The following is a 21,906-nucleotide window of genomic DNA, read 5'->3' as shown; positions in this document are numbered from 1 at the left end:
CAGCCTGGCAGGGCCACTCAGCCACCCCTGGGGCAGCTCAGGATGCCGCACAGGGGCCTGGGGTGCGGCGAAGGCCTTGGGAGGGCTCCTGAGCAGCCCGGTGCTGGAAGAGCTGTTGAGTGGGGCAAAGCTCCTGCTGGTCAGTGGGAGAAAGAGAAGAGGCGACAAAAGCCACGGTTTCTGTTAAGCTTGAGCAAACGTTATGCATTTAATGTGACTGAAGGGCTCAGAGGCCAGACTCTGCAGTGTGGGGACAGGAAAGGGATGTCCTGGGGGCACGCAGGGGTGTCTGAACATGGGGCTCCTTGGGATGTCCCGAGGAGACATGAGAACAAAGTGGGGCCTGGAGACATTCTGAGGGCAGCTGAGTGCCAAGGGCTGAGGCAGGCCTGTGTCCCCAGGGACACCCTGCCTGTTCCTGCCTGCGTGGTGGCTCCCTGGCATCCGTTGCTGGGGGCAGGTGCCATGTCAACAAGCACTGGGACCTGTTGCTAGCGGCAGGTGGCGGATGACACCGGGACAAGCTGAGCCCTCGCTGGGTCTTTCCCTGGGAGAAGATGCTTTTGCTAAAGGAGAATCTGCTGCCCGAGCCTTCTCGCGACATTTCAGTTCAGGGTCACTGCCAATGTAGCCCTGCCCTCTGCCGGTGTGAAGCTGGTTATGTGTTTATAATCAGCGGTACAAGCAGTGAAGGGCAGGAGAACCCTGGATTTTCTGTAGTTCCTGGGATATGCACAGTGTACCCAGCGCCACGCGGCTCTGGACTTGGCTCGAGTTTGAGTGCAAGCATTTTCCAATCCCCAATAAAAATCGGGAGTGATAAATCACAGAATGGCTTGTGTTGCAGGAGACCTTAAAGCTCATGTCGTTCCATGCCGCTACCATGGGCAGGGACACCTTCCACTAGATAGGGGTTGGACACTAGACTGGGACTTGGACACTTCCAGGGATGCGGCAGCCACAGTTTCTCCGGGTACCCTGTGCCAGAGCCTCCCCACCCTCACAGTACAGACTTGCTGACGGTCCGGCCCAGGCGGCCGCGCTGCTGTCGGACTGCAGCGCGGACGGGGACCGGGACCGGGATGGGGGCAAAGATCGGGGTCAGGATCGGGGCCGGGATCGGGGCCGGGATCGTGGCTGGGGCCGGGGCCGGGGCCGGGATCGGGATCGCTGCCGGCGGGCAGGGCGGATCCGCCCCTCTGGCCTTGCCCCCCCTTCCCCGCTCCGGCCATGGCGGCGTGGCTGTGGCGGCTCTGCAACCTCCTCATGGCCGCCTTCTTCGGGCTGGCGACCGCCGTGCAGGTGAGGCCGGGGTCGCCCGGGCTGGGGGCGGCTCCGATCCCGGTCCCTCCGGTCCCCTCCGTCGCCCCCGTCCCTCCCGCGGGGCGCGGCCCCGGCCGGGCCGGCGGCGGAGGCTCAGAGCGCTCCTCCTGCCGCAGGTGAACGACCCCGACGCGGGGCTGTGGACGGTGAGTCTGGGCCGCCCTTCCCCTTCCTCTGCCCCCGAGCTGGGGTCGCCGCAGGAAACCCGCTCACGGCTTCCAGCTGGAGAGCGAGCAGGCGCCGGGAAAACGATTTCTCTACTGCAGCGACGGCTGGAATCAGGCCATGCTTCCAGGATCTGCCGTATTTCACCCCAGATCTGCACCTGGCCCTACACAGCATCGGTTCCCCGTGCGGAGCACCCCGAGCCGGCCCCGTGACCCATCGCCCTACACTCGCCTTGAGTCAGCCCCGGGACGCTCCCGCCGCTCAGCTCGGCCTGGGGGGCAATGGGGACAGACCCCCTGCTCTGCCCGCCCTGTCTCGGGCACAGGAGCGGCCCGTGGCCCCGGCCCAGTGCGCCGGGCTGGGGGCGAGGGGCACCGTCTGTTTGTGTGACAGGAGCTGTTGGGTGGGCAGGGGCTGCCCCTGCGTGTCTCCGGCGGTGGAGCCCCGCTGACAGCGGCACCGAAGGGTGGGCAAAGCCCCCCACACAGGGTGGGAGGACCCTGTCAGAGCTTTTCCTGGGATATCAGGATTGAGGGAAGGGGCCCTGCAGTGACTGATCAGGCAGCCAGTATTTGGTAACTCAGGAGCTAAGGAACAAGGCTGGCGCTCCGCTGATGGCCCGAGATTTTGGGTGGTGACGATGAAGAGGAGCACTAACAGTGCTCGAGGGAGAGGCACTGGGAGTTGCTCTGTGCCTCTGACAAGCCGCTGTGAAGGGGAGAAGTATTGCTGTGGGCAGGCACTTCTGCTTCCTGACCTTGCTCAGTTTTGCTACAGAGTATACTTATATGTCATTAACAGGTTGTGTACTTAGTGCCAGCTGCCCTGACACTGCTTGTCAGCATCAACCCTTCAATAACAGGTATGATACTGGTGTGCAAAACAGAGTCTCTGTTCAGATTTTGTCCCAAAATGGTTGTTTGTTTGTTTGTTTATTTGTTTTTTATTGATCCACAGATTAAAATCAGGCCATACGGGAACATGTCCTACTATCTTTTGAAGGCAAAAGGTTATGGGACCCGCTTTTACAAAAGCTGGTCATTGGTTTAGTGCTGGTGGCTAGATGTGCTGCAGGTGAAGAGATGCCCTGCAGAAAAGTCCACAGCTGGGATGGCCTGCCTTTGCACCCCAGTTCAGAAGCCTGGGAGCTTACTCTGAACCTGGCTCTGGTATTGACCTTAGCACATTAATTCACTTTATTTCCTTGTTATAAATCTATGGGTTTGCTTATCTACCTCATGCAAGAGCAGCTGAGCTCAGCACAGTCCTGTGAAAGCACTAAAAGTCTTGTTCAGTGCCAGGTATTGCAGCTGCCCCACAGAGCACGCAGGGAGCAATGGCAATGTTCAAAGGCTGGGGTCAAAATTTCCGAGGGTGGATGCTACAGGGGCTAATGCCACTTCACATGTTCAGAGAATCAGTCAGATCAGGAAGGATATTGAAGGTCCAGAGAAGAGCAATGAGGCTGGGGAAGGGTGTGGAGCACAAGTCCTGTGAGGAGCAGCTGAGGGAGCTGGGATTGTTTAGCTTGGAGAAGAGGAGGCTCAGGGAGACCTCCTCACTCTCTACAACTCCCTGACAGGAGCTTGTAGCCAAGTGGGCATCAATCTCTTCTCCCAGGCAACCAGCAGTAGGACAAGAGGGCACCATCTTAAGCTGTGCCAGGGGAAGTTTAGGTTGGACATTAGGAAGAAAATTTTACAGAGAGAGTAATCAGACCTTGGAATGGGCTGCCCAGGGAGGTGGTGGAGTCACTGCCCCTAGAGGTGTTTAAGATGAGACTGCATGTGGCATCAGTGCCACCACCATGGCGGTGTTGGATCAAGAGTTGGACTTAATGATCTCTGAGGTCTTTTCCAACCCAGTTGATTCTATGATTCTATGGCCAGATTTGTTTCTGGACTCCAGAACATAGTTAATTTTTTTTTGTATTTTCATTCAGTAGAAAAAATTTCAGAATAAGGCCATTTTATATACACAAAGTGACTGTATCTGTTCTGGATGAATACTTGTTTTGAATAGACTAAAATCGCATTTAACACTAAAAAAGAAAACCTTCAGGAGTGCATGCTGTTGTCACAAATGACACCATTGCAGGCATTCGCTGCCTTAGGCATATAAAGTGGAAGCAGCCATAAAGCAAAATCCCTGAGGGTTGGTTTGCTTGTGGTTTTGAACATTTCAGGGGAGGTTTATTATGTGTGATAGGTGTAGCTTCAACATAATGGCATTTGGCTTGTCAAGAGAATCTGCATGTTAAGCTCTCAAGTAGAGTTTTACCTGTGCCAAGATCTGTAGAAAATAAAGATTGTCATGACACAACTATTTTATAACTGGAGATTTATGTAAATACATCAAGGGATATTTGCCATTCAGGTCTGTGGAAGACCCAGATTCTGCCTGTGCTGAGCTGCAGTAAGTTCAGTCAAATGGGGAATTGATTACAGCATTGGGTCACACTGAGCTCTTGGGTCTTGGCAGCTCATCACCTTTAATGCTTGCCCAGAGGAGTCAATGCCCCAGAAAACCTGCTTTTAACTTTAGTTTTTTGCTGTTGACATTGCTGAGATCAGGGAGAACTGTCAATGTCATTTCTTACCTCCCCCTCAGGAGCCCCTGGAAAGGGACATGGAAAACCACAAGAACCTGTGGGCCATTCAGATATTTCTCATCATCTCTATTTATCTTTTTAAAAACATCAGTCCCCAGGCAGAGATGTTATCAGTGTTGTTCATCATCATCAGGCAACACCTGAGGCAGAGTCTCCTGAGGGAGTGTGAAGTCAGATGCTCCTCACAGTGGTGGCTGCCTAGGGGCTAGGCCTCTCCTGGGCTCCCTTGGGCCCCTGGGGTCGTGCTGAGCACCTAGTTTTGGCTGTGAGCTCCAGAAAGGCTGTTCCTCCTGCTCAGGAGAACTTCCATTTGCCATACACCTTGTGATTTTTTTTTCCATGCACATTAAATGCTGCAGCCTGTTGTGTTTGCTGCAGAGAACAGGAAAGTTTTCACTGAGGTTCTGATGCTGAGAAGTTGCATTCCTAGGCCCAGTAGTATTTATTTTTCACAGCACTTTTTAGCAGATTTCTCTGGTCATAAAGATACTGGCAATAATGACATCTTCCTGCCTAAGGTGTGTGTGTTGAAGGCACCTTTTTTTAGCGACTCAATTGCTTTTAGACTTATAGGTTTACTTCATGCTTCATGGTAGTTGCTGACAGTGTATTCTTTTCCTCAGATAATGGTGTTTGGAGGACCCTGTGTGACTTTCATTCTGCTGGCTGTGTGATTGGGACCATTGCCTTGGCTTGCTCTTTGTTTGCTTACGCTCAAGGAAACATTTTTCACGAAGAGGAAGGCAGGTAAACAGTGGGTTTTCTTTGCCCCTGCCCAAATCCAGCTCACCAGGCCATCTTACCCTAGTGTCACCTTCCAAAACTTTATTTGCTGGGCTGTTGCAGTGAGTGCTGTTGGTCCAGAGGAATCAGATCAAAGGGACCATAATGCTCCAAACCAGTGATTCCTTGGACTCAGGGAGAGTGAGCAGTCATTGCTTGCCTGATTGTGGCAGGTAGATTTATGTGGGGGCAGTTCTGGCTTTCAGAGTCCAGAACACAAGAACAGTGAAACAGCTTTGCACTCTCTTGCTGGAGCTGCAGGAATGGTAATTAACCTTACAAAAACTCTTGAGGTGATACCATATGCATGTTTATCTGGCATGGGCTGCTGAGTCCTCCAAACTGCCAGAGATTGAGGAGGAGGGAGGATTTCTCACCTGACATTTGGGTATTGCCTAAAGTAGGTGCTTGTACTGTATTGAGGTGAAGCCCTGGCAGCTGTTCATGGTCTAGAAAACTGGGTTGCTGTTTGCACTGTGTTAATTAGAGAAATGTGCTGTGGAACTTAAGTCTAGCAGTGGAGCAAAAAGTGGAGGCAGGAATTTCTGCAGCTGTTTAGCCAGGTCATGTCTGTAGATTTGTGATGCAAAGTTACTCCTTGTAAATACCTTTATAATTATAATGCTAGTAAAATATATTGAACTTCTCCAAAGGAGCAGCTGCTAGTCCACTTGTTTTGGAGGTAAAATTTGTATTCTCTGAGCACAGAAATCTGCTTGTATTATTTTCTGATCTATTTTTCATTTGGCTTTTTAGAGAGTTGTTTGGTCTGGTAATTATTACAATATGGATGAGTCTTTGTCGCAGTTCAGCAAAGTAAGTTTTATTTTCTCCTTTTTAAAAATCCATTACTATGTTCACACTTAGTGACTAGGTCCTTGAAAACACATAGTTGATTTTGGCAGCTTGTTTTTCTGTTTCATGTCACCCTCTGAACCTTTCAGATGCCCAAGCAGTAGCAGCTGGTGCTACAGTCTGGAGGATCTCACACAGATCATTTCCTCAGGGCAGGAGGAAATGTAAGGCTACACGAAACATTTTTTTCTGCTCCCCTGCCATAATGGGGACACTTTCTCTTTGTATAAGATGCTTTTTTTTATTCCAACTTGGTTTTGTAGCTGAGTTGTCAGAAAATTATTTTCTGCTGGCACATGGTGTCTCTCCAGTAAAGGATTCTGCTGATGCATCCACAGGAGCCACATTAAAGTGGCTAAAGGCTCCCTGCTGTCTTTCCAGCTGCAGGCAGATGTGAATGTTTCATAGCAGTTGTAGCAGTGGCCACAAAGGCCAAGGACATCCTGGCTTGTACCAGCCATAGTGTGGCAGCAGAACCAGAGCAGTGCCTGTCCCTGTGCTGGCACTGCTGAGGCACCTCCAATCCTGAGGGCAGTTCTGGGCCCCTCAGACAAGACATTGAGGGGCTGGAGTGTGTCCAGAGAAAGGAACAGAGCTGGGGAAGGGTCTGGAGCACAAAGAGGAGCTGAGGGAGCTGGGGGGGCTCAGCCTAGGGAAAAGGAGGCTCAGGGGGGACCTTCTTGCTCTTTGCAACTCCCTGACAGGAGGGGGGAGCCAGGGGAGATTCAGACTCTGCTCTCAGGGAACAAGGGACAGGACAAGAGGAAATGACTTCAAGTTGCACCAGAGGAAGTTCAGGTTGGATATTAGGAAAAATTCCTTCTCTGGAAGAGTGGTCAGGCATTGGATGGGGCTGCCCAGGTGGTGGAGTCATCATTCCTGGAAGTGTTCAAAAAAGGACTGGCACTTCACGATAGGGTTTCGTGGGCGTGGTGGTATGTGGTACAAGGTTGGACTTGATGATCTTGGAGGTCTTTTTCAACCTTAACAATTCTGATTTGATGTAGCTCTGTTGCATTTGTTCCTTTATAGGAATCCTCTGGGAGGAGTTTGCTTGGCTGCTGCAGTCGTGGTCGCCCTCTTCCCCTTTGCTTCATGGCTGTACATTTATGTGAACAAAGAGCTGCGAGCGGCTTGGCCAGAGCACTGCAAAACAGTGATTTAACTGGGTAGGAGAAAGTCTAAACATTCTGATTGTACTTGCCTTTGCTTTTGGTGATTAATGAAAGATTAGTGTCAGTTTGATAGGATACAAGAATGCCTGGCTACTTCTAGCAGTACCATTTGAGTTTTGGTAAAAAGTTGAGGAACACTGTCAAATCTGAATGAGGAATTTTTCTGTGGAAACTGTTGTTCAACTGGCTGCTTCCTACATTTTCAAAGCACTGTTGATCTAATGTGTTCTAATGGTATATATCCTGGCATCCCTGGATCACTCTCTAACCACCTCATACTTTGGGAAATCTGCTGTTCTGTAACATAAGGGACAAGTAAAGCAAACACTGTTTCAATACATGATTATTAACAGCCACAGAACTTCCAAATACCTGCCTGGATAATCCATTTGAGACTAACTGGGAATTGAGCAGTCTGTATTTCTATTCCTGTGCTAAAATGATATATAGAATATATTTGAAAAATTATTTTTGCTATTAACTGAAAATCACTAGTTTTGCAGAGTAATAAACACTATTTTTCTAAAGAAAACTCAACAAAAGTCTCCATATAGTTTATTTTTCGGGAGATGTGTACTTGAGCCTGCCACCAGTAGATGTGGGCTCCGTCACAACTCTGCTGGCACTGTCACAGCTCTGCTGCTCACTGGCTTTTTCCTGGAAAGCAGGACCCAAGCAGCAGCCCAGCAGCAGTAAGCATGTCCTGCTGCTCATCCTGGAGAAGGAAGCACAGGTGGATACACTAGACATATGAGCTGGGTGGGACAGAGCCAGCACAGGTCCAGGTGCAGCACAGCAACACCTTCAGACCCGTGTCAGGGCTCCTTCCCTCAGCACTGCTGCAGGAGGTCACAGCTGTGCACACACAGGTCCCTGCCCGTGTATCTGCACCATTCCCTGCTGTAGCACAGATGGTTTCCCTTCTCTTTAGGCTTAGCCTTTTCTGGGGATTACTTTAGTCTTTTAAAGCAATGTTGGAAAGCTGCATTAGGCTACAGGGTGGGTGTATTCTGCCAGACATGAGACATTACTGCCTTATGATGTTCACAGAAAATAAATACGTTGAAATGCGGCTGGGCAGGTACAACTCTGCATGCTTTAATGCTCACCGAGAGAATAACAGTGGGTGTTTTTTTGAAAATATTCATAATATGGTTTGCATCTTTTCACAGTAACAAATCCAGTCTGGATTAGGTGTTTCAAGTTAACATTCTGCATTCAATATTTCAATTACTGGCCTTCTCTATTTTCCACAAAGAAATCAGGTCTGTTTCCTTACAGAAAGGTAATTTCTAAAATCCTGTATCCTGAGCTAAAGCAGTAAGGATCAGCCATGCACCTTTCTACAAGCAAACAGTAAGCTGAATCCCCTATGTTTTTATCCCGAGTCCTTCCTGAAGAGTAATCTGTATTTACTTGGCATTTCAGAATTGCATAACTCTGTCTGCAATTCTGCCCCTTCCCTTTAGTATCATTTTATCTTCATAGACATAAATAGTCCCAAAAGCATTGCTTTCCGGGGGCGTTTCGATCACCCCCTCCAAGGTCAGGTGATGAACTCCATGGGAGTCCAGGCAATATCCCCCATCGTGCAGGTGCCCCGCAAGGACACAGACCACGCACCGGTGGGAGTGGATGACAGACAGGGCAGCTTCGTAATTCCAGGCCAGGCACACCCTGTCTGAAGCATCAGGGTGAATGGGCAGGTGATCTGCAGTTGAGAGGGAAAAAAACAGGAGAGTTAAACTGTAACAAAGTCTGTCTCATTGCTGTGAAGCTCAGCCAACCGTGTGCAGAAAGCTCCCCCCAGTATGGACATGGTCTGTCCTGCTCCTTCACAGGTTACATCTGTATCTCAGGGGAGCTACAAAGCTGCTACATGTTTTCCTCAACTCACATACACCAGCTGTTCCCGGTATATATCCCCGGGAATATATACCCCCTTCAAATATAGGGGTTAAAACTAGATGATCTTTAAGGGCCCTTCCAACCTAAACAATTCTGTGATTGTATGATATATCCCCCATATCCACCTACCCATAACTACAACTTTTTCTTGGTTTTCATCAGAGAACTTGAGGACTTCATCGAACCAGTTCAGCTGGGCTTGGCTAAATCCTCCATTAAATGCTACAAACTGAGGTTCTTTGAGCCCTACAATGAAGAAGAAGGTTAGACACAGGTGCATACACCTCCCACAGCTCCTCTATTTGCCTTATGTAAATCTGCTTACAATAGATGGTTTACTCTCATAACTTGCGGGATTTTTTTTTTGCTTTTCTTGGATTAAAACTCCAGCGTCCTTGGACAAATGAGAAGCGTTTTGTTAGTGTTTTCAGGGGGTTTGGTCACACTGCATGCACAGCGTTTCCACTCTTGGTGTCCCCCCCCAGTATGGGATGCGGTGGGCACAAGTCGGTGCTCTGCAACAGCCCCTTCACCAACAGCTACCCCGTGTTCTGATACTGTGGGGCACAGAGCACAACACAGACCCTTCCCACGGGTAAGGGGGAGCATCTCCCGTGCCCGCCTAGGGCCGCACTGACCGCAGGGAGGAGGAGGAGGTTGGCAGCCCTGGGGCACACGGCCGAGCCCCGCTGCCAGCCCCGGGAGCTGCTCCGCTGCTCCGCCCGCGCTCCAGCCGTGCCGGGTGTACCTGCGGGGCTGTTGAGGTCCTCGTTGGTGTTTTTCTCCCGCAGCAGCCGCAGGGACTCCTGGTAGCGGGGGCTGTCGGGGTCCCTGCCCAGGACGCTCAGATCGTAGGCGTCGAGCACGACGAGGCGGAGCCGCGCGGCCGGGCTGCAGTGATAGGCCTGGCACAGCCCGTCCGGGGGCCCGGCCGCGCCCCCCGCGGGGCGGCTGCACAGCCCGCTCTGCGCCAGCCGGGCCCGGCTGAAGTTGTAGAACTCGTGGTTGCCCCACGCGTGGTGCACTGGCACCGGCAGCCGCCCCAGGGCCTCCAGCACCTGCCGCAGGGCGCCCTCGGCCTCGCCGCGCCGGGCGTTCAGCCCGTCGATGCTGTCGCCCAGCTGCAGCACGAAGTCGATCGGCGGGCTCTCGGCGGCCCAGGCCCGCACCGCGTCCCGCAGCAGGCGCAGGCTGTGCCGGTAGTAGCGCCGCCGGCTGCCGCCGAAGTCGTGCCCATCGTCCGCGTCCGCGAACTGGATGTCGGCGATGACCCCGAAGGCGACGCGCGGCACCGCCTCCATGGCGGCCGCGGGCCGGGCGGAAGGGGCGGTGCGGGAGGCGCGGAATGGCGGGGCCGATGGCGCTGTGGTGGCTCGGCGGGGCCGTGCGGCGGGGCCGGGCCGCGCTGGGGCCGCTGCCGGGCCCGGCCGGGCGGGTCCAGGCGGGGCTGCCCGCGCCCCGCAGCCGCCCGTTCTCGCAGCTGCCGCCGGGCAGCGGCCGCCGGGCGGGCGGGCAGAGGCGGGTGAGTGAGGGAGGGAGGGCCGTGGGCAGGGGGCGCGGGCCGGCCCTGCCCCTCCGCGCTCACTGAACCCCTGTCCCCGCAGCTCGTGTCGTGGCGGTCGCTGGCGGCCACCGCCGTGCTGGGCGGGGGGCTGCTGGTCGGCATGAAGGCGGTGAAGCGGCGCAAGGAGCAGGGTGAGTGCGAGCGATGGAGGAGCAGCGGCGGGGCCGCGTCTCGTGTTCAGACGATGTATTTTTTGTACTCAGGCGATGTATTTTTTATATTTGGGTGTATTTTATCCGCTCAGGCTTCGCTCGGTATCACAGCTTTGCAGAGGGTCACTCCGTGCCTGTGTGTACGGAAGTGCCGTGGAAAATTTTCAAAAATTAAAAGCAAAATTCAGCGTTTTAAAGTTCTGAGGTTAGAATAGTTGTGTTTGGCTGCATGCGCTGTACCAGGCGATGCAGCTCAGACGGGGAGCTGGGTGTTGTGGGCACATTGGGTTCCCTCTGTGAGGCACATGAGCTTTGCCCTCTCCTACAGGAAATGCCCATACCTTTCCTTTTCATGGATTTTTCTGTTGAAAACGGAGATATTACAGCTCTTAGGGTATGTTCAACTTGCAAAGGATGCTGTTTTTTCCTATTTCCCACCAGGCCAAGTGGGAAATCGCCTTTCTCTCTTTATCCCCCCTTTCTTTTTAAACAAAAATGCAATCAGATAACAATAAAGAAAGATATTATGTTTCAGAGGAATTTAGTGATATATTTGATTTTGTCCAAAAGGAATGCTTTTTGGAAGCCATGTGCACATTGGGTTCTACGTGACAGGTGTTGGTGGATCTTGACCTGGCAATGCCCTGCCCATGACCCAGTGTGGTGCCTGACTTGTCTGCTTCCAAGGCTCACCGGGGAAGCAGCAGGGATTGTGACATGGATGTGTTTGATCTCCTCTTGTGTTTTGTAGAGCTAGAGAAGGAACGAAACCGAAGCATTGGGAAGCCACTGCTGGGAGGGCCCTTCTCACTCGTGAGCCACGAGGGGCAGCCCAGAACCAGCAAGGACTACATGGGCCAGTGGGTGCTGATCTACTTTGGCTTCACTCACTGCCCTGACGTCTGTCCCGATGAACTGGAGAAAATGATTGCAGTGGTAGATGAAATTGGTATGAAAATTCAGGGGATTCAGTGGGTGTAGAGGTCCTGTTTATGGGAGGGTCAGGTTTGTTCTAATGAAATGTCACAAATGGTGATAACTGATGATCTTCTTTAAAAAATGCTGTTGGCTGCTATTCAGTAGTTGAATTAATTGCTAAATGATCCATAGATCAATCTGCCTGTCACTAGGGTCTAACATGACAGCACTGGTCTTTCCATAACAGGAGACTTGGGAATAAAACATGGTGGTGGCAGATCACAGGGAATGCACTGCATTATATTTTTGCCAAGAAGTGACTGTGAGGTGTGTTAGGATTTTTTTCCCTCTATTTTATTCATCCTGAGAACAAATCTCTGTGAGGGTCTCTCCTGAAGCAGAACGGCTGTGCTGTGGAATGGAGGGAGGGGGAAGGCCATGTGTTATGAGTTTCTCAGCCTGCAGGCCCTGAAGAATTATGGGGCAGGGATAGTGGTAAACCCAGCCAAGTGGGAAAACAGACTAAAGAGAAGGAAATACAGCCAAGGCTTTGGCTGGAACATGAGGGAAAGAGCCTGAATTGTGTCTTCACATTTCCTCCTGTTCCCCCATCCCAGCATGCTTCCCTTGTGTGCGCCACTGTGCTTCCAAATGTGCATCACACCACCACGTCTTCTGCAGCACAACCAGTCTGTCATCCCTCGTGAACAGGGCAAGGGCTCGGGGGTGGGGGAGCTGGAAGCTCCCAGCACAGGCACAGAGCATTGCATCTCATAGCATTTGAATCATTCACAAATTAGATAGATTAAGCTGCACAAAATGGCCTTTTTAGTTCCTTAGGGTGGGCTTGGCCTGATGTTACTTGGCTGTGAGTTTGTTTGAAGGGAGATGAAAAATGATTTCTGGTTTTGTAAAATAAACAATAATTGTTAATGTCACAGAACAAATTCCATCTTTGCCTAATCTGACCCCACTCTTCATCACCATCGATCCTGAGAGGGACAACCAAGAAGCCATTGCCAAATATGTTAAAGGTATTACTGCTTTCTTTCTCTGTGTCTCATAGCATGTAATACAGAGCACTGGAAAGGAGCCTCTTGAAGGGATTCTTTTCACTAAAATGCGTACATCTTATTTCTATCTAGAATTTTCTCCAAAGCTGGTCGGGTTGACTGGTACCAGGGCACAGATTGACCAAGTGGCTAAAGCTTATCGTGTGTACTACAGCGAGGGCCCCAAGGATGAGGACAACGACTACATAGTAAGTAAGAGTAGGACCTTTGCCTACTGAAAGGCTGTGGATAAGAGCAGCATATAGATTTTAAAACCAGCTGTTGGATCTGTGCTGAAGTTCCAGGTGACAGAGCCCTTGTTGCACTGATCTGTTAAGCTGTTTGTCTCAGTCAGAACCAAAGTGTCCTCTTACAAGCTCAGAACCTCACTGAAGCGTGTTCAAAATGTGTCCCAGCCCAGGCCTGCAGACAGTAGCACAGGAACCAGTAAGGCTGGCAGTTAGTTCAATGTAATGTGTTTGACTGGCTGCCTTCCTGTGTGCTCCAAAGAGAAAATGGAACTTGGAAATTAAGGTGTCTTAGTTTAACAAGATTACAACTTAGAAATTAAGAAACTTAGGGTGGAAGTGTGGAAAAGGAAAAGAACAGCTTTTTATTAACAAAATCTGAATAAACAACAAATGATACAATCAAAAACTTTCAGGAGAAACAAAACAAAGTCCCAATTTTCTTGGGAGGGGGAGAAACCTGCAGCAACCTGGGGAAGGAAGAGGGAAACTGAAGGCAAAATGTCCTGGGAGCAGAAACAGATGGGTGGGGGGAAACGGGACCCTAGGAAAAAGTTCCGACATCTCTTTTCAAACCTATGACATAAGGAAATAGGAAGTAGGAGAAATGAGAAGTAAAAGTGAGTAAGAACTCATTCTCTACCAAACTGACACCAAGGAATGGAGTCTTCCTGGCAAGAGACTTGGATATCTCCCTGCAAATATTGTGAGCATCTTCTTCCTGTGACAAACAACCTGCAAGAGAGAGCATGTTCATTAATGCTAAATTAAGTGGGAATAAAATACATAAGTAACAGTGTGAAGGAAGAAAATGAGGTTTAAGTGAGGCTGAAGTGGGTAGTCAAACTTCCACTTCTCTGGAAGGGACAGGACTGGTTATAGGGCTCTGAGCTGCTGCCAAGACCTTCCTGTCTTGCCAAATTCTGAGCAAGCTGGAAGAGTAAAGTAGGTACAGGTGATAGGAAGAGTGAGGTTACATCTTACATGATCTCCCTTGTTTTTTTCTTCATTACAAGAACTGAGGACATCAGAAGAAACTAAAAACAGGTTCAAAAGGAAAGGTAATGATTCTCATTGCAGTGAGCACATGAGGAGTGGAATCCCTTGGTACAGGTGCAAATGATGGAAGTCCACAGGGAGACTTGTTCTTAGTCTTTGGAAAAAACAATCTTTTGAGGGTTATGACATGCATAGAAATCTTGTGTAGTTCAGGAAGTCTGTGAGATGACAGTGTTTGGAAACTGGGAGGTAATAGAGGAAGGTAACGTATTTTTGGTGCTGATTTTATACTCTTTCTTTAAAGCGACTGTTGTTGGCCACTGTTTGGGGTGGGATGCTGAGGCAAATTGAATTTGGTCTAATTCAGTATTGTTGATTCTTAATCTGTCTTAAAACCACCTGACTCCCGCAAAAAAATTATCCAAAAAGATTGGGGGAGCAAAAAAAGTGGTGCATGGAAAGAAGGAGCAAGAGCAACACATGATCTCAGTGAAGGGAAGATGAAATCACTGGTGATGTCCACTGCTCTGCATCACTGAGGTGGGAGATCAATAACTTGTTTTCACTTGAAATGGCAACTGGAAAGATACAGAAGCCTATGACTAAGATACTGTATTTGAATGGAGAAATTGAATGACAATTTAAATCAATATGAAATCAATCTAAAGATACTGCCTAATATCAGACTTTTAGAAGGGGGCTTGTGGGAGTGCAACAACAGGTTATAGGAGCAGGATTGGCAAAGGATGCTTGCTCAGGAGAGGGAAAGAACTCCATAGAACCTGACACTAAATAAGTGAACTGAAGTTGAGGAGAGCTGATGGAAAGAGGCCAGCAAAGCTGAATGAGTGCTGGTGCTTAGCAAGTGAACCACATGTGGATTCTATTGAAGCACACCTGGATCCTGGCATGGCCATGAAGGGACAATACGGGGGTTCAGCCAAGAAGAATGACTCCATGGATGACAGCAGCTTGGAGGGAGGCTGGAGGGTGACATTGGGCATAGGGGAAGGGATTCAGGATCCAGGAGGGGACCACGGCTCTGTGTTAGGGCTGTGAGTCTGAGGGGAGGGAAGGGCAGCAAGGAAGAAAGGCCAGTGAATTGGAAGTAGGAGAGCAGCCTAGGAGCCCCAGATGTGGTGCCAGAGAGGAAGAGTATATCTACATCTCCCCAGGATTCTTCATAGGCTCTTGGGTTTTGGCTCTGCATGCTCAGGGCAGGGGACACAGGACTCAGGAACAGAGTGCAAACAGGATAGCAGCAACAGCAGGCCTGGGAGGGAGAGCTGGAGGCTGGTCTTGTGCCTACCTGAGACAGATCCAGGTAATTTATACTCTGTCAGTTCTTCCAGTAAGGTTTTTTCCTCCTTATGTCTTGCCTGGACCTGTGTTCCCAGCTGATGGTGGAGTCTGATGTCTGTGCAGGAGTGGGCTCTCTGTCGTCTGCTGTGGGGTAGGGAAGAGGAACAAGTCCTCTGCAGCATTTGCTGCTTGTTTTGACTTGAAAAGAACATTGAGATAAGCATTTAGAAACAATAGTTTCTATTTTAATTTTTCAAGTACTACTTCAATATTACTAGTTCCTATTTAATAATCTCAATTCTGTAATTATCAATACCAGAATATCCAATTTATATGTTTTAGTCTGCAATTTACAAGATTTGAAACTCAAATTGTGACCTTCAGAACACTCAGTGGGAACAGTGCAGGCTTCAGGCAGGCAGAGACTGAAAAACTGTTTTTTGCACCCAAACTACCCAGGGAGTTAAGATGTTCTGAGCAGGCAACCTGATTTTTCAATTTTTTTTATGCTAGCTTCCATTGGAAGGATCTAAATTGTGATTTATCTTGCTTAAGACAAATTGTCTCCTTTAATTTGATTTTGTGATCTGATCTTGGGAATTTGAAACTGGAGTAAAATATCTGAATTAAACCCAAGTCAGTGCACAGGTGTGTTTCAGTCCCCAGCAATCACAGGTTCGTGGCCTCCACCGCCAGTACTTTGTGTCTTTGCTGATAAAGGTGTGGTCACAGTTGGGTGCAGGAAGTGTTTGCAGTGGCATTTAAATAAATGTGGTGTGGAGTTAATGAGGGCACTTGGTGTGTTCAGCTGGAGGAGACTGAGGGGAGACCTCACTGCAGTTCCACCTTCCTGGGCAGGGGCAGAGGAGGGGCAGGGACTGAGCTCTGCTCTGGGGGGACCAGGGACAGCAGCCAGGGAAGGGCTGGAGCTGTGTCAGGGCAGGCTCAGGTTGGATGTCAGGCAAAGGTTCTTCCCCCAGAGGCTGGTTGGGCACTGACCAGGCTCCCCAGGGCAGTGGGCACAGCCCCAAGGCTGCCAGAGTTCCAGGAGGGTTTGGCTGATCCTCTGGGGCACCGGGGGTGACTCTTGGGGATGGTCCTGTGCAGGGCTGAGGGTTGGACTCGATGATCCTTGTGGGTCCCTTACGACTGGGTGTATTCTGTAATTTTGGTATAAATCCAGTGGGAGTGCCCAGGACATCTGTGTGTGAGGGTGTCTCGGGGCCGGCAGGGGGGGCCCCTGCCCTGCTTGTTCCTGTATCCCGTGGCCACTCCTGGCTCTGCTCCCCCACCATGGTGAGGTGCTGGATCCTGCTGTTTGCTGACAGTGAGCTTGGTTTAATGAAATACTCCTGTTTATATTGCATTTACATTCTGTTAACAGCAGGAGCTTGAATACCTTGTGACCATCATGGAGCATCATGAGAAGTAGAGGGAAATTGGGAGAAGACCATCAGCCTCAGGTTTGCAGGAAGGGGCCCCCGCTTAGACAAGACTTGTCTGCTGAAAGTATTTCTGCAAACATTCTGAGGGTGCAACGAGTTTTCTCTGTTTATTTTATTGGATAAAACCAGCAGAGATCACTGAGGTGATCATAGAATCATGGAATATCCTGAGTTGGAAGGGACCCACGAGGATCAGTGAGTCCAACTCCTGGCCCTGCACAGACACCCCAGCAATCCCAGCATGTGCCTGAGAGAAGAGAAGCAGTGATGCTGAGGTTTTCCTTGTCTTGCTTTACCTTCTTGTGGAGAAGTTTGCAGCTGCCGAAGGCTGAACTAGACACTGTTGCTGCTGACAGAGATGTGCAGGATGTTCCGGTATTTAAACGGTGGCTACAAAGAAGATGGAAGCTCCCTTTTCTCGGGGAGTCATGCGGAAAAGACAAGGCACAATAGGTACAAGTTACTCGTGGGGAGATTCCAATTGGACACAAGAGGAAAAATTTTCAGAATGAGAACAATCAGCCATTGGAATAATCTCCCCAGGGAAGTGGCAGTTTTCCAGCATTGGATACGTTTAAAATTTGGCTTGACAGGGTCCTGGGCCATCTTGTCCAGGCTGTATTTTTGCCAAGAGAGATTGGATCAGATGATCCATGAGGTCCCTTCTGACCTGGTGGTGTGTGATTCTGTAATCTCTTACCAAGCTGTGTTGTGCTCTCTTGCAGGTGGATCACACAATAATAATGTACCTTCTCGGGCCTGATGGTGACTTTGTGGACTATTATGGCCAGAATAAGAGGAGCACCGAGATTTCGGCTTCTATTGCTGCACACATGAGAAAATACAGATCCTAAAACACAAGGTCTTCAAAGATTACTGTGAACATCACCTGTGGGTTTGGCTGTGGTTGGACACTGGCATTAAAGCAGAAGCACACAAGTGTAACATCCTATCACAACATGTGTCCTTTCTTCCAAACAAGAAAGGCAATCCTGTTTCTGCAAATTACCATTACCAAAGATCTCTGCAGAGCCTTTCCCGTGGATATTATTTGCAGCAAGATCTAGGCTACCAAGTGAAATTTGGGACTTCTCTGAAACATTGTTGGGAGCAAAAAATGGAAAGCACTTTTCATTTGGGAAGAATGTGTGTGCTGCTGGTAAAATTAACTGGTATCTCTTGGCAAGACACCAGCAAAGGACGGTCACTGCAGGAGGATTGCTTGGTGAAAAGCCATGGGGCCATGGCATTCTCAGAGGAGCTCTGCCCTCTGCTTTTTCTGTACTGTCTTGCCTTCTGGGAGAGGCAGTTGCACTATTAAAAGCAGGAGAGCCTTAAGAGTGCTCCTTTATCCAGGTTAAGAAGGTGAAGGGCATGGAAAGCACCGGCAGCTTCCATGCGTGAGACCAGCCCTGTAGTGTGCATGATCTCTTCATCTGAATGCAGAAATGAAAGGGGTTTTTCTAATGATTTTTCCAGGTGAACACTGTTCACTTATAAGGAAAAGAGAAATGGGTTGCAAATAGGTTTTTCTTCTGGCATAAATGATTGTGTGCATAGTTGCTCTGCTTGTGCTGAGCAGGGAAGTAGGAGGGTGGAGGGGGCTGTGTCCATGCAGAGGGCTGGCAATCAGATGCATTTTATGCAGTGCAGCATTTAAAAATAAAGATTTCTTTGTATAGGCAATATATATTTTTCTTTCCTTAGTTAGGTTTGACTAGAATATCATCAGAACTTTGTATGCCAGTCAAGCTTCATGTTCTTGCTGTGTTTTCCCTCTTTGTAGAAAGCAGTCTTTATTTCTAGTTGTGCACACCAGAAGCCTAAGGTGCTTTTTTAAGGCAGCTGAACCCCACAGAATGGCCCATAGGAGACGGACCAGAAGAGTTCTTGGTGCGAGTCCCAGAGTGTCTTAGACTGAACACAAGTATTCCTGCAGGTAGCACTGGTGTTCTGAGTGTGGGAGAGAACATTCCTGTCTGAGGGAAGGTGCAGGGTCTATGGAAAATTTCTGTCTTTCCAAAATTGTGAAAAACAGTAAACTTGACCTGTTCCAGAGCAATTCTAAACCACAACTGAGGAGTGCAGGCCCACATCAACTGCCCTGTACTAGAGTGCCTCCTGAGGGTGTCTGGAATGTTGCTGGGATAGAATATGTCTCACATGGAGTTCTTCTCGTAAAGGTCTCTCAAGGAAGGAAGTTCCAAAAGTTCCAAGATAGGATATTTTTTTCTTTGCCTTTCAAATACTACATAGTTTAAATAAGGGGTTTTTTGTCTTTTATCAGTTTACAGTGGGAGTTTTGAAAAGTGTCCTGGTAGGCTTAACCTCAGCAGCTGAAAAGGAAATTAGTTTTTATTTTTCCTCTTTGTGCTGGCTGGGTTGATTGCAGTAGGCAATAGGAGTGGTTCCAAAGGAAATTTCACACTTGAGTCTTCTATCAATAAGAAGGTGCGTCAAGTCCAATGTGTTATCAATGGTATTAGTGTCTGTGATAAGTAGTACCGTGGCAATAATGATTTTGTTTTCATGGATGGGTTGCAAGTGTCAGCATTGTTTCAGAAAAGCCTTTCCTCGCTGTTTGTTTTTCCCCACAATCCTGGAGGTAACTAATTCTCAAAACTTCCCTTACAGAGCTGACTTTTGGCACCTCTTGGCCCTGCATTTCTATGTGCAGGTGCTTGTGCACCAGTTTGTTTTGAAACAAGACCTGCTGCTGATAATGCTGTGGAATCTGGGCTGGAGACCTCTGGAGCTCCACCAGGGCAGAGTAGAGGGGCAAAATCCCCTCCCTTGATCTGCTAGCCATGCTTGCCTTGATGTAGCCCAGGGTATGGTTGGCTTTCTGGGCTCCCAGTGAACATTGCTGGGAATGCTGAGCTTCCTGTCAGCCAATGTGCATCCAATATTGATGTAGGAGACGTGATGGGAGTGGGACTGAGCAATGGAGCAGCTGATCCAGGAGGACACTTTGTTTGCCTCTTTAAAGTCTGTTTGTGCTTCTCCTAATTATTCCCAAGCACTTAAGATAGCCTGTGGAGAAAAGATGGATTTCAATATTGTAATTTGACTCTTTAGGGAATGGAAAGACTCATAATACTTGTTTTTCAGCCATATCTGTCTTCCAAAAGGAGCGGGAAAGAGACTATTTCAAAGGTAAAAGTGCAGAGGGTTGATTGTGGGGCTAAGGAAGAGGGAGGATGTATTTATTTGAAAGCCATTTTATGTAACTGATCACTGAGTAGAGGAGTGGTTTTGAGTTTGTAAGGTAGCCTGTTCCAGGCACAGGGCATGGCCTGGGTCCCTGTCTCTTGTGGCAGCGTGGGAGTCTCCGTCAGCAGCAGGCACTGATATGCCAGCATTGTCTTTGTGCCATGTGGGTGTTTCCCTCTTCCCACGCCAGTGCCAAAACTCCTCACTGAACCCTCCCTTGGTGTTTGGGGGCTCTGACTACCCTTCTGTTTCCCAGGTTATGAGAAGCATGGCAGTTTCCTTGAGCCTTCCCCAAAATCACTGTGCTGCTGGTGGTTCGCATGGAACGGGGCACGTGCAGGCTCCACAGCAGGAGGAGTTTAGAGGGAGGGGGTTTAGCTGATGGAAAGGAGACACTCATGCAAAAATGTCAGGAGAGGGCCTGTTGCTCACCACAATGATGGGCAGTAGGTTCTGATCAGTTGTTACTGGCAACAGGAAAGAAATAGTGGATACTGACTGTAGTTCCTGAAGGTCTAGTAACCACGGCAGCAGTGGATCAAGGGTTGGACCTGATGATATCAGAGATCTTTTCCAACCCAGCTGATTCTATGATTGCTGGATAATGGTAAATTGCTGCTTAACAGCTACTGCTCACCCCATGTCTGTGCAACAAGTGCTGGCTCTGTAATGAAGTTGTTCCTACTGCAAGATGCTCCTTTTTCTGCTGCGTGACTCCACATGACCCCTCCCATGCATTTTCACATACATTGGGTACTTGATCTCTTTCATGAGTGACACCTTCAGGTCATTTATTCAACCCCTTGTGAGTTGTTGGTGTTTGTGGAGTCTTCAGGGACAAGTCTCTGCCCCATCTTTTACCATCCCATGGCTCTGCTCTGCACAGCAGCCTTTGTCTGCCCTTCTCAAGGTCTCCACTGTCACAGCAGGCTTGTATTTCAAATATTGTAGCAGTGTGTTAGTGCCAAATATATTATTCTGCACAGAGTACAGTCGGTGTAAAACCAGGGTTGTATGAGGCAACAGTAAGTAAAAATAACACAAATTAGCCAGAAACACCTGCTCAGAAAAAAGAATTGGTGTTACAGCTGAGCCAAGTTAAAGCAGGATTTGGACAAGAGGTGCCTCTTTCCCAAGGCTTTGCAAACTCCGCTCATGGGCTGCAGCCTGGGAAGGGTCACCCCATCTACACTGATTTCCCTAAAGCTCATTTGCAGCTGACTCAGCTACAGAGACAAATGCAGGGTTTCTGACATCTCCAGAATGTTTTGACAGAAGTGTCATGTCCTTTATCTTGTTTTTCTGTGCCCTGAGAGGCAGAGCCAGCTGACCTAGGAAGACTGGGGTTGTGTGGGAAGGGCCCAGAGAAATGTAGGATGGAGGGATGTGTCCCTTGCCTCGCAACAGGATGTCCTGCTCCCTTCTGCCTCTCACATTGACTGTGCCAATCGCTGTTCCCTTGGCCTTTCCCAGGAGGGAAGCTTTCTTTGGTAGTGAGGCGGTTTTTTGTTGTGTTTGTTTGTGGGGTTTTGGCTTTGTTGTTGTTGTTTGGTATTTGGTTTCTTATTTGTTTGGAGTTTTGTTTGTTTATTAAAAACAATAAAAATGTTGTTTAGGCAACTGTTAGGATTTCACTGCCCTGCCTTGCTGACAGCAGGGAGCACAGGTCTGTTCCCTGCATGTTTAGGAGGCCCAAGGACTGTGCCAGGTGATCAGTGGGAGGAGGCAGAGCTGGTTGGAGGCGACAGCAAATGTGCTGTGGGTGCTTGGAGATGCTTTGTCAGTGGATGTTCAGTGGGTGCTTGGAGATGATTTGTCAGTGGGTGTTCAGTGTTTCTCCAGTCCAGTATTAGAAATGGATCAAACTCCCTCTGTAGGTGTTGTACCCAAATTCCCTGTAGCCCCGAGCACAGTGCCCGGCCCACAGGGAGGGAGCTCAGCTCTGGCAGGGGCAGGTTTGTGGTGGGGCTGTGCTGGTCACTGGGCTGGGGCTGGGGGATGCTGGGCTCCCTAAGTGAGTCTCCCCTCTGGAAGCTACTGGAGGACAAGTTTCACTTGGGAACCAAATTTGTTGGAGCCTGGTGCTGTGCAAGGTGAACCTGTGCTACCTTGGGCAGATGGGAGCCCCTGAGTGCCCATGACAGAGGGAGGACAGAGCACAGTCCTGGCTGGGGCCAATCCACAGAGCTC

At 49.4% G+C, this 21,906-nt stretch overlaps 3 protein-coding genes across 7 annotated transcripts; 2 read left to right on the top strand and 1 right to left on the bottom strand.

The window, feature by feature from the left end:
* Positions 1-647: 647 nt before the first annotated feature.
* Positions 648-7,457, top strand: TMEM220 (transmembrane protein 220). 3 transcript variants are annotated; one of them, XM_064675592.1, is made up of 6 exons: positions 1,147-1,302; positions 1,440-1,469; positions 2,293-2,353; positions 4,726-4,849; positions 5,642-5,701; positions 6,773-7,457. In XM_064675592.1, the coding sequence occupies exons 1-6, from the start codon at positions 1,231-1,233 to the stop codon at positions 6,903-6,905; spliced, it is 480 nt and encodes a 159-aa protein (XP_064531662.1). In that variant the 5' UTR covers positions 1,147-1,230; the 3' UTR covers positions 6,906-7,457. The 3 variants fall into 3 exon arrangements, with proteins under 3 accessions (XP_064531661.1, XP_064531660.1, XP_064531662.1); XM_064675591.1 differs by lacking the exons at positions 2,293-2,353; positions 6,773-7,457 and adding an exon at positions 5,830-6,618 and having other exon boundaries at positions 648-1,302; XM_064675590.1 differs by lacking the exon at positions 2,293-2,353 and having other exon boundaries at positions 994-1,302.
* On the bottom strand, positions 7,454-10,183 carry ADPRM (ADP-ribose/CDP-alcohol diphosphatase, manganese dependent). Of its 2 annotated transcripts, XM_064675586.1 has the most exons (3): positions 9,572-10,173; positions 8,953-9,069; positions 7,454-8,626 (listed from the first exon to the last, which is right to left on the bottom strand). In XM_064675586.1, exons 1-3 carry the CDS (start codon positions 10,122-10,124, stop codon positions 8,340-8,342), a joined length of 957 nt encoding a protein of 318 aa, XP_064531656.1. In that variant the 5' UTR covers positions 10,125-10,173; the 3' UTR covers positions 7,454-8,339. The 2 variants fall into 2 exon arrangements, with proteins under 2 accessions (XP_064531656.1, XP_064531657.1); XM_064675587.1 differs by lacking the exon at positions 8,953-9,069 and having other exon boundaries at positions 9,572-10,183.
* LOC135424393 (protein SCO1 homolog, mitochondrial) lies at positions 10,154-18,189 on the top strand. 2 transcript variants are annotated; one of them, XM_064675588.1, is made up of 6 exons: positions 10,154-10,345; positions 10,428-10,518; positions 11,291-11,488; positions 12,399-12,491; positions 12,603-12,718; positions 17,229-18,189. In XM_064675588.1, the coding sequence occupies exons 1-6, from the start codon at positions 10,169-10,171 to the stop codon at positions 17,355-17,357; spliced, it is 804 nt and encodes a 267-aa protein (XP_064531658.1). In that variant the 5' UTR covers positions 10,154-10,168; the 3' UTR covers positions 17,358-18,189. The 2 variants fall into 2 exon arrangements, with proteins under 2 accessions (XP_064531658.1, XP_064531659.1); XM_064675589.1 differs by lacking the exon at positions 12,399-12,491 and having other exon boundaries at positions 10,169-10,345.
* The last annotated feature ends 3,717 nt before the right edge of the window (positions 18,190-21,906 follow it).

Source organism: Pseudopipra pipra, chromosome 19, assembly GCF_036250125.1.
Source record: "Pseudopipra pipra isolate bDixPip1 chromosome 19, bDixPip1.hap1, whole genome shotgun sequence".
Lineage (NCBI taxonomy): Eukaryota > Metazoa > Chordata > Aves > Passeriformes > Pipridae > Pseudopipra > Pseudopipra pipra.
The sequence above is the reverse complement of the archived record's forward strand: the minus strand, read 5'-3'. Positions and strand labels throughout refer to the sequence as shown.

Bases quoted from the DNA above. Each gene is read 5' to 3' on its own strand.
- LOC135424393 (XM_064675588.1), top strand. From the start codon at position 10,169: ATGGCGGGGCCGATGGCGCTGTGGTGGCTCGGCGGGGCCGTGCGGCGG. The intron at 10,519-11,290 runs GTGAGTGCGAGC...TGTGTTTTGTAG, and splicing joins GAAGCGGCGCAAGGAGCAGG to AGCTAGAGAAGGAACGAAAC. The intron at 12,719-17,228 runs GTAAGTAAGAGT...GCTCTCTTGCAG, and splicing joins ATGAGGACAACGACTACATA to GTGGATCACACAATAATAAT.
- ADPRM (XM_064675586.1), bottom strand. From the start codon at position 10,124: ATGGAGGCGGTGCCGCGCGTCGCCTTCGGGGTCATCGCCGACATCCAG. The intron at 9,070-9,571 runs GTACACCCGGCA...TCTTCATTGTAG, and splicing joins GGACCTCAACAGCCCCGCAG to GGCTCAAAGAACCTCAGTTT. The intron at 8,627-8,952 runs GTAGGTGGATAT...TCTCAACTGCAG, and splicing joins AGAAAAAGTTGTAGTTATGG to ATCACCTGCCCATTCACCCT.
- TMEM220 (XM_064675590.1), top strand. From the start codon at position 1,083: ATGGGGGCAAAGATCGGGGTCAGGATCGGGGCCGGGATCGGGGCCGGG. The intron at 1,303-1,439 runs GTGAGGCCGGGG...CTCCTGCCGCAG, and splicing joins GGCTGGCGACCGCCGTGCAG to GTGAACGACCCCGACGCGGG. The intron at 4,850-5,641 runs GTAAACAGTGGG...TTGGCTTTTTAG, and splicing joins TTTCACGAAGAGGAAGGCAG to AGAGTTGTTTGGTCTGGTAA.